Source organism: Patagioenas fasciata, chromosome 1 (genome assembly GCF_037038585.1).
Source record: "Patagioenas fasciata isolate bPatFas1 chromosome 1, bPatFas1.hap1, whole genome shotgun sequence".
Lineage (NCBI taxonomy): Eukaryota > Metazoa > Chordata > Aves > Columbiformes > Columbidae > Patagioenas > Patagioenas fasciata.
Genome location: NC_092520.1, coordinates 205,747,575 through 205,762,260, shown reverse-complemented (window position 1 = coordinate 205,762,260; position 14,686 = coordinate 205,747,575). Strand labels below are relative to the sequence as shown.

General features: G+C 36.4%; 1 protein-coding gene across 5 annotated transcripts in view; it reads left to right on the top strand.

Annotated features, from left to right (window-relative positions):
- Window positions 1–14,686, top strand: part of SEMA3A (semaphorin 3A) — a 521,794-nt gene that overhangs the window by 483,670 nt on the left and 23,438 nt on the right. For all 5 annotated transcript variants that reach the window (XM_071803502.1, XM_071803499.1, XM_071803501.1 and 2 more), the window contains 5 exons: window positions 535–649; window positions 746–815; window positions 1,893–2,037; window positions 7,613–7,832; window positions 13,749–13,840. In XM_071803502.1, coding sequence (XP_071659603.1) covers window positions 535–649; window positions 746–815; window positions 1,893–2,037; window positions 7,613–7,832; window positions 13,749–13,840 — 642 coding nt within the window. The remainder of the gene's footprint in view (window positions 1–534; window positions 650–745; window positions 816–1,892; window positions 2,038–7,612; window positions 7,833–13,748; window positions 13,841–14,686) is intronic.

The following is a 14,686-nucleotide window of genomic DNA, read 5'->3' as shown; positions in this document are numbered from 1 at the left end:
TACAGTAAAATTTCATGTCAGTCTCTAAGCACAATTTCAATATATCTCCTCAAATCCAGAGGTAGTAGCTGCTTGAAAATGGATTACCCCATAAGTATGGAATCCTCGGTGCACTTTATCCATAAGTTTTGCAGCTGATCTGGCACTTTTATCTACTTTGTTCCTACCCAGTTAATAGTAATAAACCCTTCAAGTTTTACCAGGACATGGCAGCCCTGGAGCTCTAGAGCAAAATATTCTGCATGTCTTTCTTCATTGCTATATATATATATCAGAATATATAAAGAGATTTGAGATTTTTTGTTTTCTTAAATTATGTTTTACTATGAAATATGTAGCAATACAACACAAAATAAAAGCAATTCAGAATTAATGTCTTTGACAACGTAATAATGCTTTTACATGCAGAAGGTGAATTATTTTATCTGTTTTCTGTAAGTAGCATCTTGTGGATATTTACTGTATTTTCTCTGTACTCTGTTGATACTTCAGAGACTGTTACTATCTATTAACGCAAAATGCTTTTCTTGTTAGAATGACTTTGGTGGACACAGGAGCCTTGTTAACAAATGGACAACTTTCCTCAAAGCACGTCTGATTTGTTCTGTGCCGGGACCCAATGGCATTGACACACACTTTGATGAACTACGTAAGTGGCAGAAATGGCTTTGAATACAGAAATGTTTTCAGGTATTATCCATATGAATTTAACTTAGTTTTCTTTTCTGTCTTCTTATTTTTGCAGAGGATATATTCCTAATGAACTCAAAAGACCCTAAAAATCCAATAGTCTATGGAGTGTTTACAACTTCCAGGTACAGAACATATCATTTTACTTGCACGGAAATTTGGGTGGCTGTTTGTTTTAAAGAGGTCTCTTTGTTAAAAATGTTTTCAAGAAACACAAAATTTTCTTAACCTCTGAACTGAGAAGTCAGTGGCAGTAAGGAGTAATAAATTAGGTTTCTTTTCTTATGAGCAATGTACATCATCACTCTGAAGCAAGTAATCACAAAAACTATCAGTTTCTCAGGCTGTTCTTGTGGCTAAACTGGCTTTTAATAGTTGGCATCAGAATTTGTAGACCTTTCCACACAGACCTGGAAAAATAACACAAGCATAAATATGCTCGTTTGGGGACAGAGTGAAATAGAAAATCCATGGTGTGATAAATTGGCTACTCAAGCAGGTATTAATAAAAAATATTGCTGAAATCTGGAAAGTTTAACAAACTTTCGAGAGTTCTGTTATTTTATCACATGTAACTGTGACTTGAATGTTTTGATTTCATTGTGCTTTCACTGAGACCAAAATTATACTTGTACCTTCAGCCTAAAGGAAGGTTTGTAGTACTGGCTGCATTGCCACATTTATCTGTGAAAGACAAAAGTTTCAGTTTCCAAACAGAAAGAATGTTTCTACTGATAACCAGGCATAGAAGAGGGAGAGTTACAAGTACTTACAGTCTTCTGTAAGAAATCTCAAGGTAAGAAACAACACTAAAGTTTGCATGTGTGCTGCCCAAATGACGGAAGAGAATGCTAAAAAGAAAACAGAAAAATACAAAGTGTAGGAAAGAACAGAATAGTCCTCCAGGGAAAGCTATGTGGAAATTTACTCAAGTTGAGGCTTTGGCCTTCTGGGGACAATATGTTTTAAATAGTGGAATAGCCAACATCTGCTTAGGAAAATGTCTGAGAGATTGTATCAGTTATGCTGAACTTTCACAGGAGGTGAGTTAGGAGTGCTCTGAGAACATGTCAGAGTTTTGATAATCAGCACATGCAATAAATTATAAAGCAACAAGCTGCTATTCCCATAGCTCTTCCACTTGATGAAACTGAGAGATAATTTAAAGAACCTGATTTGATTTCTTCTCCCCTCATTTTTAGCAATATCTTCAAGGGGTCAGCCGTGTGCATGTACAGCATGACTGATGTGAGGAGGGTATTTCTTGGTCCCTATGCCCACCGAGATGGCCCAAATTACCAGTGGGTTCCCTACCAAGGGCGAGTGCCATATCCACGGCCAGGAACTGTAAGTAGCCCAGGAAATATAGTATGATATGTATAGTATAATATAATTTTGGCATTCAAACTAACAACTTCAGCAGAAGTTTAAGCAATGGCTGCAGAACTTCACTGGAAGTCAAATGTTAAATAAATTACTCTGCATTATTCTTTCCCTAGAATTTGTCTTTATTCCAAATATTGGCTGAATCGTTCTTAGTGAGAATGAACAGAAAACAGAGCATCTGCCTGACCGTTAACAAACATTCAATTGTTCTCAACATTGAATCTAGTATAGTAAGACAGTTACTTCTGCAACAGATGATAGTGACTATAATAATTTCTAACTTCCACTGGGATTTTGTAAAATCTATGCTTCTACTTGTTTCTCTGTTTCTAGTTTATGAATGACTAAAATATCAGTGTATATAAGGCACCCACATTTAGAACACCCAACTGATGTCATCACATTCTAGAAATATTTAGCTGCCTCTGAAATTACTAGCAGTCTAGGATGAAACATTTATGAAAACAGTATTAATTTTGTACATTGGGATGTGTCTTTAGTAAAAATCAGCTTGGTCCATTTAAGATCTGAAATATCATTACCGAAGGTTACATATATATGTATATATGTATACACATAATCATAAACATATAAATGTAAATAATATATCTGTCTATAATATTATTTAAAAGTAAGTCACAAAATAAACCAGGAATAGCTTTGTTCCTTTTTTTTTTTTAGTCATCAGATTTTCTACTTGTGCATGGTATGTTTTGAAATTACTCTTTCAAACCTGATCTTTCAACCGCTCTCCAACAGTTAGACAATATATATCCTCAGCTTAATGAAAATGACTTCCTAAGTAAAAGAAAACAGTGGCTCCCTGACAGCCAGATTCCTCAGCACTCCTCACTCCCTCACTATTACAGCTAAAGGGATTCCTGATTTTTTCCAGAGTTAAAATACAAGCTCTGAATCATAGGAGAGGGTTTGTTTCTCATTTGACACTGAACCTTTTTTCTTTTTTAATTACTATAGTTAATGCTGATATGTCAGAGGTTTTTTGAAGTTGTATTGTTTTACATATATTGTTTACTTCGTGGAAAATGTGAATGAGTAAGTATTTTCGTTATTTCTTGTATAGTTAATGTCATCTTCTTTTCAGTCTGACAGTAGTAAGTTGGTGTTCATTATTTTGTTTATTTATATTCCTCTTTGATTCCAGTATTGATTAACCTTTCTAAGCAAAACCAAATTATAGATATTACGTAAAACTACAGACAAAGAGAATGTTACATTTTTCTATCACAGAAATAGACCGAGATAAAGAACGAACTTCTGCACAGTGGGTCTGCTACATTCATTTCTGAGCAGAGATCAGACACAGCTCTTTTGAGATTCTGAATTCACAGCTCAAATATTTGCCCTAGAGACTGGCAACAGAGCTCTTCCTTCCCTGTAGCCTGTGGGGCAGGAAGACTTGTCTGAGAGTCTTGAACTGAGGTCCGTATAGGAGAAGAATAACTGGATCAAAACCCTAAGGACAAACAGAAATGCAGGGACCTGAATCCAGTAACTAAGTAACCAAACACACCCAATCTTTTCCCAAATAGGGAAACACAGTTCGATTTTATATATATATATGGATTCTTTTTTTTTTTTTTGGGGGGGAGGCTACGCTTTCAGAATGGGTTTTACCCTTACAGTTTCACTATAATATATACTAAGATTCACAAAGAAAGTGCAAAGATGTTCATATTTCATTGTAAATATTTTTCTTGCCTGAGGGCAAATGTGATCCCAAATTATACCATTCCACATAGCGCTGAAATCACATCATGTAGTGCAAGAGGCCATGCCAGTGTAAGTGATGTTAAAGTGACTGAGCCCATTGATTTCTCCCAGCCCCCTGCCAGTGACTTTAAACCTGGTGTCTACCACTTCAACTTTTTTTAATTTTTTTTTTTGTCTTACTTTTTAAATTATTCTATTGTATTGGTACGATAAAACTGAATTGAAAATGAGAGACATTTCTGGCTGAAAAGAAACTTTTTGTTTCTAAAGTGATAAAACTGGAAGTATTTTCAATGGCTTTGAAGACTTGTTGAGAATAAAGAAGAAAGGTGTTTGAAGTTTCTTTAGATGTCAGACTTGTGGCTTCCTTTTCCAAGAAATGCAGAAAGGGAAGGGAGAAACAAAACCTGACCTTCTTACAGTGATCCAATCCCAGATCTCACTGCAGTTAGACAGTGCTGAATTATTGGAGAAATTTAATAGGTGAGGTGCCAGTAAACATCTTGAGCATCTGGTGACTTGCCCAGTAGGAGTAAAGAAAAAGGAAATGGTTATTTTGAAAAGTCAGAAAAGTTTGTAAACAATTCTACAGCAGCTTCACATTTAACAAAGCAGTTGCCAGGATTTTTCCTTTAAGATCTCTAGATTTGTTTGTTTGTTTGTTTGTTTTTAACCTTTTAACAACTTTTTGTAGAGGAGGTTTTTTGTCTATACCTCACCTTGAATGAGGCATCTCAGCCTGAATTCATGTCTGACTTTCTGTGAACTCAGCTAACAGAGCTCAAGGTTTCTTTGCTTCATGGTACCAGGAGTTTGTCTTCAGTTACGACCAAAGAACTTTTTGTTCCTACTGAGATGTAGCTATTGATTTATTCTGTTGGATTCCCTAATACGCCAGTTAGGATAAACCTTAGTTGCCTCCTCCTGACTGATCAAAACCCGTGACATAGTGCACTGGGCACCAGCAATTACAAGTGGATATTTTATCAAGAGTTTGCTAGAGTTCTTTAACTCTGTTTGAATTCAAGATGAAGCTAATTTCTTCAAACTTTTTCAGGACATTTGTATTCATGCCTATCTTTTGGCACTTGAAAACTTTCTATTTCCTTGATATCAGTGGAATTAATCAGGTGTATAAACATGAGTTCTCACGAAACACCTTGCCCATTAGCTTGACCCAGACCCCCTCAAATCAAAAGGAGGCCTATCATTAGCATCAAGAAAAATGTCTTTGTTATGTATCCTGGTTTTCTGACCACAACATAAGTAAACATGACAGGACATTCCTCATCAGGACAACTCGGATTTTATGTAGGTTGAGATTCCTCTGCAAGCAATTTGGACTATGGATGGGCTAAATGTCATCTACTGATGGTGACCATTTCACTCCATTGACAAGGGAGGGAGTTATAGCAAAAAGAGTTTTATTTCGTCTCAGTTTCCCAAAGTGGGGTGGGATGAATGTGAGCCACAGACTAGTCCAGGTAAAGCACTTTAGACTTCAGATGTAAAGACACAAAGTTACTGTCAGTTGCTTATTCTCATAAATTAGGGATCCAAGCAGTAATCTGTCTCTCAGAATTGGGAGTCTCATTTAAGCATACAGAATTATGACAGTAATTCTAGTTTTATGATTTTTCTGCATAAAATATAACTTGGTCAACATTGCTGTGAGTACAATGCTGTTTTAGAAAATGAGCCAGAAAGTAAATATTCAAGTAATTGAAACACAGCTGAAATTAATTTACTTAAAATTGAAATGAATAGTTTTTTTTCCAGTGTTTGCCCAGCTGCAAGTAATACCACTTAGTTCTTGGGTACTGATTTTTATACTTAAAGAACTTTACATATATTATCTAATTAATCATTATCTATTTATTCTAAGTAATTAGTACTGAACTCTAGTTAGAATATTAATAGAGATGTAAAGCAAACTTAAAATTGAAGTTTTGAATTTTAAACACAATTTTTGAGACATGGTTTAGTCAATGATTATAAAAATTCTGTCTGATTTTAACATTGTAATACTTCTGTACAAGTGAGCAAAAAACAAGTGAACAAACAAACAAAAAACAACTAAAAAATGTTGACACAATGAAGTAGATAACTAACTTGCTTTCTGCTTAGTCTGCTCCATGTGCATTAGTTAAATGTCGTCCTTCCCTTCCTCCCTTCCTCCCTTCCATACCATATAATGGAACAGAGTGTAGGAATTTGCTTACTAACAAATTTGCCAAAAAGAGACAATTTACACTTTATATATCCGTGCTGAAAGTGTCTCTTTGCTGAGTATAACAACTACTCTTTTTGACAATATTGATTTTTTAATTTCATTTCTGATGAATTATTAATAATTTGGATCAAGGTGATAGCAAAGACAATTGATTTGTTTTGCTGAGCATCCTGCAACGTCTGGATTCTTGGTTAACAAGATGTTGTCCTCTAGGTTTTTAATTTAATTGGAAGATACTCTACACGCGGATAGAAAGGGTAAATTATCTAGGGCATTTTAACACCAGCTGTTTATATTACAGATTCAAATGCTGCAATCATAATTGTCAACAGGGCTTCAGAGTTTTATATGTCTTAAATAACTATCTCTGAATAGATTAGGAGTTGCCAACAGCAAGTTCTTTGCCAAGTTTGGACTGGTGATTTAATTCCATTGTGGTTCATTTTATTCATCAGTTCAACATTACTAGTGTGCTACTAATGCTTACTTTAAAGTAATCTCTAGTTGTTCATAAAATGCTTACCAGTTCTACAAAACAGATGAGGGCAAATGGTGGTGATATCCCACAGTTCTCATGTCTCCCCATGGGGACACGAGGTGGGTGAAAATGGTGAATATTTTTTGTGAATACTGAAGCCATAGTCTTTCTGCTCCTTCCCTCCTCGGCCTCTACATTTGCTCACATTGGGAAAACGTAAGCAGAGAATTCTCTGCTTCTCACAGATTAGAGGCAAAAATGTCTTACCCACTATGGCTGTACAAGTGGACCAAGGGACTCCCTACTGTGGTACCTCATGGGGATGAGCTAAAGCCTGAGGGAGCATCAACCGTTCCATTACCGTGCACAACAGTGAGGGCTTATTTCAGTTCCTTAGCGAGAGTCGTCTCACCTAACTGTTGACATTGACAGTATGAGAAGCAACGCTCACACGAGGCTTTCTTTAGAATCAATGAAGAGAGAAGAGATACATTTAGGACATGAGTCATTTGATTTGATTTAGTGTAACAGGATCCATGTTATCAGGACTACATGGATGACATAGGCTTGTTGAGACAAGCAGGAGTTTGAAAAGTCAGTAGAACTGGGAATTGTCCCAGCATTAAAGGATTTATTTCCCAGAGAAGAACTGATTTCCAGTCAACTTCTGAGGACAGTACGTTGAAACTAAGATGGTGCCATAATTAATTAATTTTCTGTTCTTTACATAACTAAATATTGAAATTGCTTGTCTCACATTGAATGAGTTTAGATAATTCAAGATTTCTTCCTTTTCCCAAGTAAAGATTAATGCTGATGAGTAAATGATTAGAAATCCTTTTGCACAGCATAATAGTAAGAAAAATTATGTATGAGGATCATTCACATTGATTTAAATAGATTTTTTTTTTAAATAGAGACTTTTAGTGACAGAATTAACTTTTGCTGTCATGAAACACTTAGATCTACTGTCATATTTCATTATAGAGTGCAGTAGTTGGGATGATTGTAATGTAATGGATTTTGAATATGTTACAAGGGATTAACAATAAAATGTAAAACTTTTTTTTTTTTTTAAATTTTATTTCCAGTGTCCCAGTAAAACATTTGGAGGCTTTGATTCCACCAAAGACCTTCCTGATGAAGTTATAACATTTGCAAGAAGTCATCCAGCCATGTACAACCCGGTATTCCCAATCAACAACCGTCCAATCATGATCAAAACAGATGTGGATTACCAGTTCACACAGATAGTAGTAGATCGGGTAGATGCAGAAGATGGCCAATACGATGTGATGTTCATTGGCACAGGTGAGAAGTCTCGAATCTACTCTGTATGCTCCTTCAGGCATTATGGAGACATAGATCAGATAAAATTTTATACTCCAGAAGACAGAACACTGATTTATGTTCCTGTGTACACCTGTGAAAAGTTGGGGCAAGACTCAAAACTGTGTGTGGGGAGGTCTTTGTTACATACAGACACTGTTACAGGTTCAGGCTGTGGCCTGCATAGCTTAATTCTTTAGGAGTTTTGCCAACTGGATTAAGACCAAACCACTCTCTTTTCAACTACTGTTATTAGGGGATTTTATTAGAAATATCTTGCCTTATTAAACATAATCTAGTATTAAAATGCAAGTTTTGAGGTACCCATTTTGAAGTGTAGCATAAGAAGCATTTAACATGAATGAGGCAAGTATCCAGGTATGGGAAATGTTTTGTGTGCCTTTCAAATATTTCAAGTATTGCCTTAAGATGTCCAGCTCTTTTGCCAGAATAGTGCATCATTTTACTTAAGATGAAAATATCTGACACATGCAAAGTGTTTTAAGAAGAAATGGTATTTGAATACAAATGTGATCTCTTTTTCCAAAGCATTCACAGAATCATACAGCTTGGGCATTTTCTAAAAGTGGAAATAGACATTAAGAAAAGACTTTTTTTTTTATTTTTTTTTTTTTAAATAAAAGATAATAATGAGAAATAACAGTAGGCAGAAATTAGGTAATATGCATTTGCCTAGGTTCAGTGGCTTAAGAGCTATGCTGATGCAGTTGGTGGATTTGCTTCTTCACCTTTGAAGATATTCCATTAGTTGGCTGGTGTTTCAGGTATGTTGAATAAAAGTATTTTAAACTTCTATTGAACATAATTGCTAGTAATTAGACATCAGCATCATTAAGTCAAAACACATCAAAACACAACCCCACTGTTTCTTTTCAGCTTTGGGCCAAAAAACATCTATCTGGCTGTGTGTCTTGTAACAGTCCAATTTTTTACTTGCTTTAAGTGCAGTTCTGGTGCTCTAGACCTGGGTCAGGTTTCCAAAGCCATAAATCATGGAGTCATAGGCTGCAAAAGGCCTTTAAGATCAACAAGTCCAACTGTTACCTAGCACCGCCAAGTCCATCACTAAACCATGTGCCTGAGCACCACATCTACACGTCTTTTAAACACCTCCAGGAATGGTGACTCAACCACTTCCCTGGGCAGCCTGTTCAAATGCCAGACAACCCTTTCCATGAAGAACTTTTTCCTAATAACCAATCTAAACCTCCCCTGGTGCAACTTGAGGCTGTTTCCTCTTGTCCTAATAATTGCTACTTGGGAGAAGAGACCAACACCCTCCATGCTACAACCTCCTTTCAGGTAGTTGCAGGGAATAAGAAGGTCTCCCCTCAGCCTCCTTTTCTCCAGGTTAAACAGTCCGACTTCCCTCAGCTGCTCCTCATAAGACTTCTGCTCCAGATCCTTCAGCAGTTTCATTGCTCTTCCCTAAACTCTCTCCAGCACTTCAATGTCTTTCTTGCAGTGAGGGGCCCAAAACCAAGGACAGGGTTCCAGGTGCAGCCTCACCAGTGCCAAGTACAGGGGAATGATCAGTGCCCTGGTCCTGCTGGCCACAGTGTTTCTGAAACAAGTCAGGATGCTCTTGGCCTTTTTAGCCACCTTGGCACACTCCTGGCTCATATTCAGCTGGTTGTCAACCTACACCCCCAGATCCTTTTCCTCCAGGCAGCTTTCCAGCCACTCTTCCCCAAACCTGCAGTGTTTCATGAGATCTCTTTCATGTTGATGCCTGAAATATATTATGAATAAACAGAGCTGATGAAGCTTTGTGTACCAAACACAGTACATGCGTAGCAACCCAGAACATTTACTGCAGGAAATGCAGCTCTGCAGAAAGTGTTCCAGCTCTTTAAAGCTGTGAACTGAGTTATTAGATACCAGTGCTACAATATGTTCTTGCATAAAACATCGAAAATTAGTTTCATATGATTTTACACAACACATACATTTTCCATCACACATTACAGACTTCAGTGCCATCTACAATTGGCAGTGATTTGTGCCTTTCAACAAATATTCTATGACCTGATTTAGCCATAAAAAAAAAAAAAATAATGGCAATACTCCCCTTGGCTGAAATGTGAAGGAACAAGCTCTTCTCCATCCAGAGTATGATGCTGAAGAAACATAAGGAGCTGATTTATGTCTACATCTTGAGCACAAGAGGTGGCATTTATCTCACCAAAGTCTGGCATTCAGTCTAAGAATGATGCCTCAGTTTCTGTAAGGGAGTGAGATAAGTACTCCCAGAGAGAGATTCATTGTACTTTCTTCAAGACTTCTATTAGAATAAGATGAATAGTTATGCAGAAGTCCCTGCCTGTTTTCAGACAGTACAGGAAGACTTGCTTAAACCTGAGCTGTAGCTTTTAGATGGTTATCATTACATATAGTGGCTCTTATCTAAATTAGTCAGGCAAGGTCTCCTTCTAAAAGAGCCTCAGTGATATCTAACTCTTACTTTTGAGTTGAGAATTTAGGCATTCAATTCGCTAATCCACTAATATTCAAGCGTGTGGTAAGTGCTTTGGATCTCATCCAACATTGCTGATATTTGTGCCCAAGAACTGTAAGAAAAATATTGAAAAGTTATTACTTGCACTTGCCAAGAGATTTTAGCACCAAAAACACAGCTTCATAAGTGCAGTGTTATTTTTTTTTTTTTCTGGAAATATTACTTTTGTCTGTAGGAACTGTTCTTTTTTCCAGCAGGAGGTTATACCCTCATGGGACAAGAACAGGCGCTATATAACACCTGTGCTTGGAGTTGGGGCACAGAAGGTGCTCCTCTGAGCTCACTATTCTTATTTTGGTTTTCTGAATGAGGACAGGGCATCTTTCGTGCAAGGGGAAAGGAAAAGAGGCAGAACTGAGGCCCTGCCTGCCTTCTGCCAGAAAGCTGCACTGAGCTGACCGGTCAAAGCCAAAGGAACCAGAAACAGATACACAATCAGCATCTACTGCATCTTCCCCAAGCAAAGAACGAACTGGGGAGCAGATTAAGGACTCTAGTCACAGTCCAGTTTCCCACTTGATAACTAAACCTATGATAAAGTCAGAATTAAGCTCTCTGGGATATGACTGGATATTTCTATGAGGGTCTGTCCCATCAGATTAGATGCATTTCTCTGTATTTTCCCATTTCCATTGCAGCAATTCCCACAGGCTTCTGAACTTCAGTGCATTGAAGAAATAGTAGTGGTTTGGTTTTGTTTTGTTTTGTTTTTCCTTTTCCTTGAATAACTGATGATAATTGAACACAGTATAATTAATAGACATCCAGTGTGGTCACATTTTCCTTTCCTGTGGGTGAAATCTTTAGCCAAGCAGTTTCTTTCCCACTGTGATTGTACCAGTCTGTTTCACAATGGAAATAAAATCATATCAGTGTGCTTGAAATTATATCAGAAAAAAACAGGATTTAAGATAAGCACTTAATGCATATCCTGAGTGTCTGATGTTTGGGATCATTTGGCACAGTCAAGGTACATCTGTCAGTAAAGCAAATTAATAACAGTAATCTTATCTCACAGAGCAGAGCCTATTGATCCTAAAGAAGAAGCCTGATTCCATTTGTGTGAAATTGTTTGAAATACGACTCTGTAAAACTTGATCTAGAACTCAGATAAAGCCCCACTTTGGTACCTGTGGCCTGGCCAGAGTCGCCATAGTGATTAACACCATGTATCTTTGACCTTAGAGGCTTTCTTGAGCATCAAACAACTGTAATTGTGGCAGGATCCACTTAAAAGTCAGACCTTTTTTTTTAAAACAACATTATGTAGGGAACTCATGTCTACTCAGTGCCCACTCAGGCTCCACAGTTTCCCGTGTGCTACTTTATAAAAAATTCCCTTTTATTTCTAGAATATGCCATTTGAGGGATTGTGACTGAGGACAGTCACAATCCAACAAAGGATACAGTCACGACACATTGCAACACTCTTGTATTTATTAGATCAGAATTCTCTTTTTTTTCTTTTACCCATACAGGTGTTTTTTTTCCTCAAAACCACAGTCATCAAATTATCAGAATAATGAAGGAAATGAACCCATCCATTAAATCACAAACATAACTAACATCAATTATCTGTTGCTCTGAATTACTCTATTGTAGAAATGTGGATTTTCTTCTTGTTTCAGAGTTTATCTTGCATTTGTTCTGCATTGTTCTCAATATTTCTTGAATTAAAAATGTTCAATTAGTAGCAGTAACCATTATGAAAACCACTTCCAAAACAACTTATTTATTATACTTTACAAGCTTAATTTGTGCATGTAGCTTCCTAAATAAAAAGTTCTGCTTGGCTTTGTTGTTGTCATTGTTTTAAGAAAGAATTGGGTGTTGTTTTTAAAAAAGAATCTATGAAGTTGTGACTAATTAAAGAAAACAGTAATGTATGTATTTTGTGGAATAAAATAACTTCTTTCTAAACTTCAAAAAAAGTGTACATAGAAACCAACATCTGCTTAAATGGGAGCAGATGGAAAAAATAAAATCTCAGTTCTACAGGATATTCTAGGAATTCTAGAATATTTTAACCAAAATTCATGTAAAGAAGTTGAAGTACCAGAATTTTCCCATGAAATCAATGGCTGTTAAGTTAGTTGCCTTATAAAAACATTTTCAACTTGTGCAATCTATTTGTTTCAATTTTACACATATTTTCAATAGAGAAGTGATGAGTCGTCATCTGTTTAATCAGAAGTTTCAACTAACATACAAAAACATATATACGTGTGAAATATGTTTTAGTTCTGTGTCATTGATGTTTAATTCTTATTTTCAGAATGTTGACCCTTATAGTTCTGTTATCTTGGGAATTTTATCCATTTTAAATGCCTTATATTTTCCTAAACTATTACTGCAATAGAATGTGCAACATGAAAAGTCCTCAGGGATGTAATTGTTATTTCTGTGATATATTTGCATGACACTACACTTGGCTGGTTAAAAAGAAGAGTCACATACAGTGTTTCCATTTCAGAGAATCTGCAGTAATATGTACCAACCTAGAAATGATTATTTTGTTGTAGTTGTCATTCCCTGAAAATTCTGTGCATGGAAACAAATAAATCACAGATTCAGAAGCTGAAAAACAGAGATGCTCTGAAGTCTCAACCATATTCATAAAACCAAAGGCTGTAGCTCTGGAATTTCAAGTGTTGGCCTTGTTCATGTCAAAGCTAATTACAGAACTCCAAGAATGTAAATGGATATAGTATTAAAATGCTGGCACATACCTATTTCTAAACCGAAGATACAAGTTGTATTGCTTTTTACCCCTCAGCAAATACCAGTATCTAACACACAGAGAAATATAGATGCCTTAAGGGGCTTATACATCTTAGGTACTTTGTTTGACACAGGGAAGATCGTCTGTACTTAAGAGATCTAACAGCTTCATCTGTCTAACAACAGTTGCCCAGATGTTTTTATATCCATACTGAGCCTTCTGACAGCATCTTCACTGCATTTTAAAAATGACAAACATCATATCCAAAATGGACAATAAAAAATGCCTGCATAAATTTAGTGCATATCCTTCCTCAATTTAATAACCAAAAGTTCTGTCATTTTATACTGTCATGTAAATAATATTTCAGCCCTTTTAATTCTTTAGTAACTCTATAGTATTTATCTTCTTTGTTGTATTTTGATAATTGAAAGACTTCAGTGAAATGTCCTACTGATATTCAGTTTTTTTCTAGGTTATTTTAAATAGCAATTGATATTTTGAATGACTAGTGCTCAGAGATATGTAGCTTCACAATCTTTATATGTGAAATAATTACATACTACAATCAACTTGGGCTGCTCTGAAACTGAAGTATGCATCTTAAGCACCTGATGTTTTTTTCTTCCTTTTCAAGATATTGGAACAGTTCTTAAAGTGGTTTCAATTCCTAAGGAGACTTGGCATGAATTAGAGGAAGTCTTGCTGGAAGAAATGACAGTCTTTCGGGTAAGTGCGGCTAAATTTCAAGTGTCAGGTTGTAGATTTCTCTGTGGACAGCTGCAAACTAAACTTCTTGCAGTCTAGCCAAGGTATAGCCGGGCATGCCCCTCTAATTAGCTTGTCATTTAGAGACCCAGACACTAGTCAAAATAAACCCTGAAACTTTCAGTGCTAGTTGGAGGTTACTGATAAAAGAAACGGCATCCTGGGCTCTTGTTTTGTAGTTTAAAAAGCAAATGAGTATATCTGAATCTTAAAGATATTACATGCTGTAGTTAAATATGTATCCATGCAAGTCTGGGAATAATGCCTGTCTGTTTTCTCCCACAGAGATATGCAATACACAGATTTTATAGTTGCACTAACTCAACACTATTCAGACTATCAGCATAATGTAACTAGGAAGATACTTTAGGAAAAACAGTGATTTGCACAGATTTTATACCTAATAGTCTGAGAAACAAAGAAAGTGTTTACGTTTTCAAATGTGACTTTAGAGTCTTGTATTCATGGTTTGACACAAGACACCACAAACACCCCCTAATCTTTAGTACTTTTTTGTGAAAATGAATCTCCCAGTTTTCCCATCTGAGCCACGTAAGAAATAAGGCATCCTATAGGCTCTTCTGCAAGTCGAGACTGAGTAAACCTTTCAAACACTTTCCAGACAGAACCCAGGGATGTCTCGTGTTTTGTACACAACAACGAATCATTTACATTCCTGCGTTATTCTTTTTGTCAGTGCCGTTTTATGGTACTATTTCACAGGCTTCAGGCTTTCGGGGGTTGATACCTCGCTGGGAGCATGAGGTTAAGCTGAGAGCGTGAAGCTGATACTGGTGTGCTCAGAGC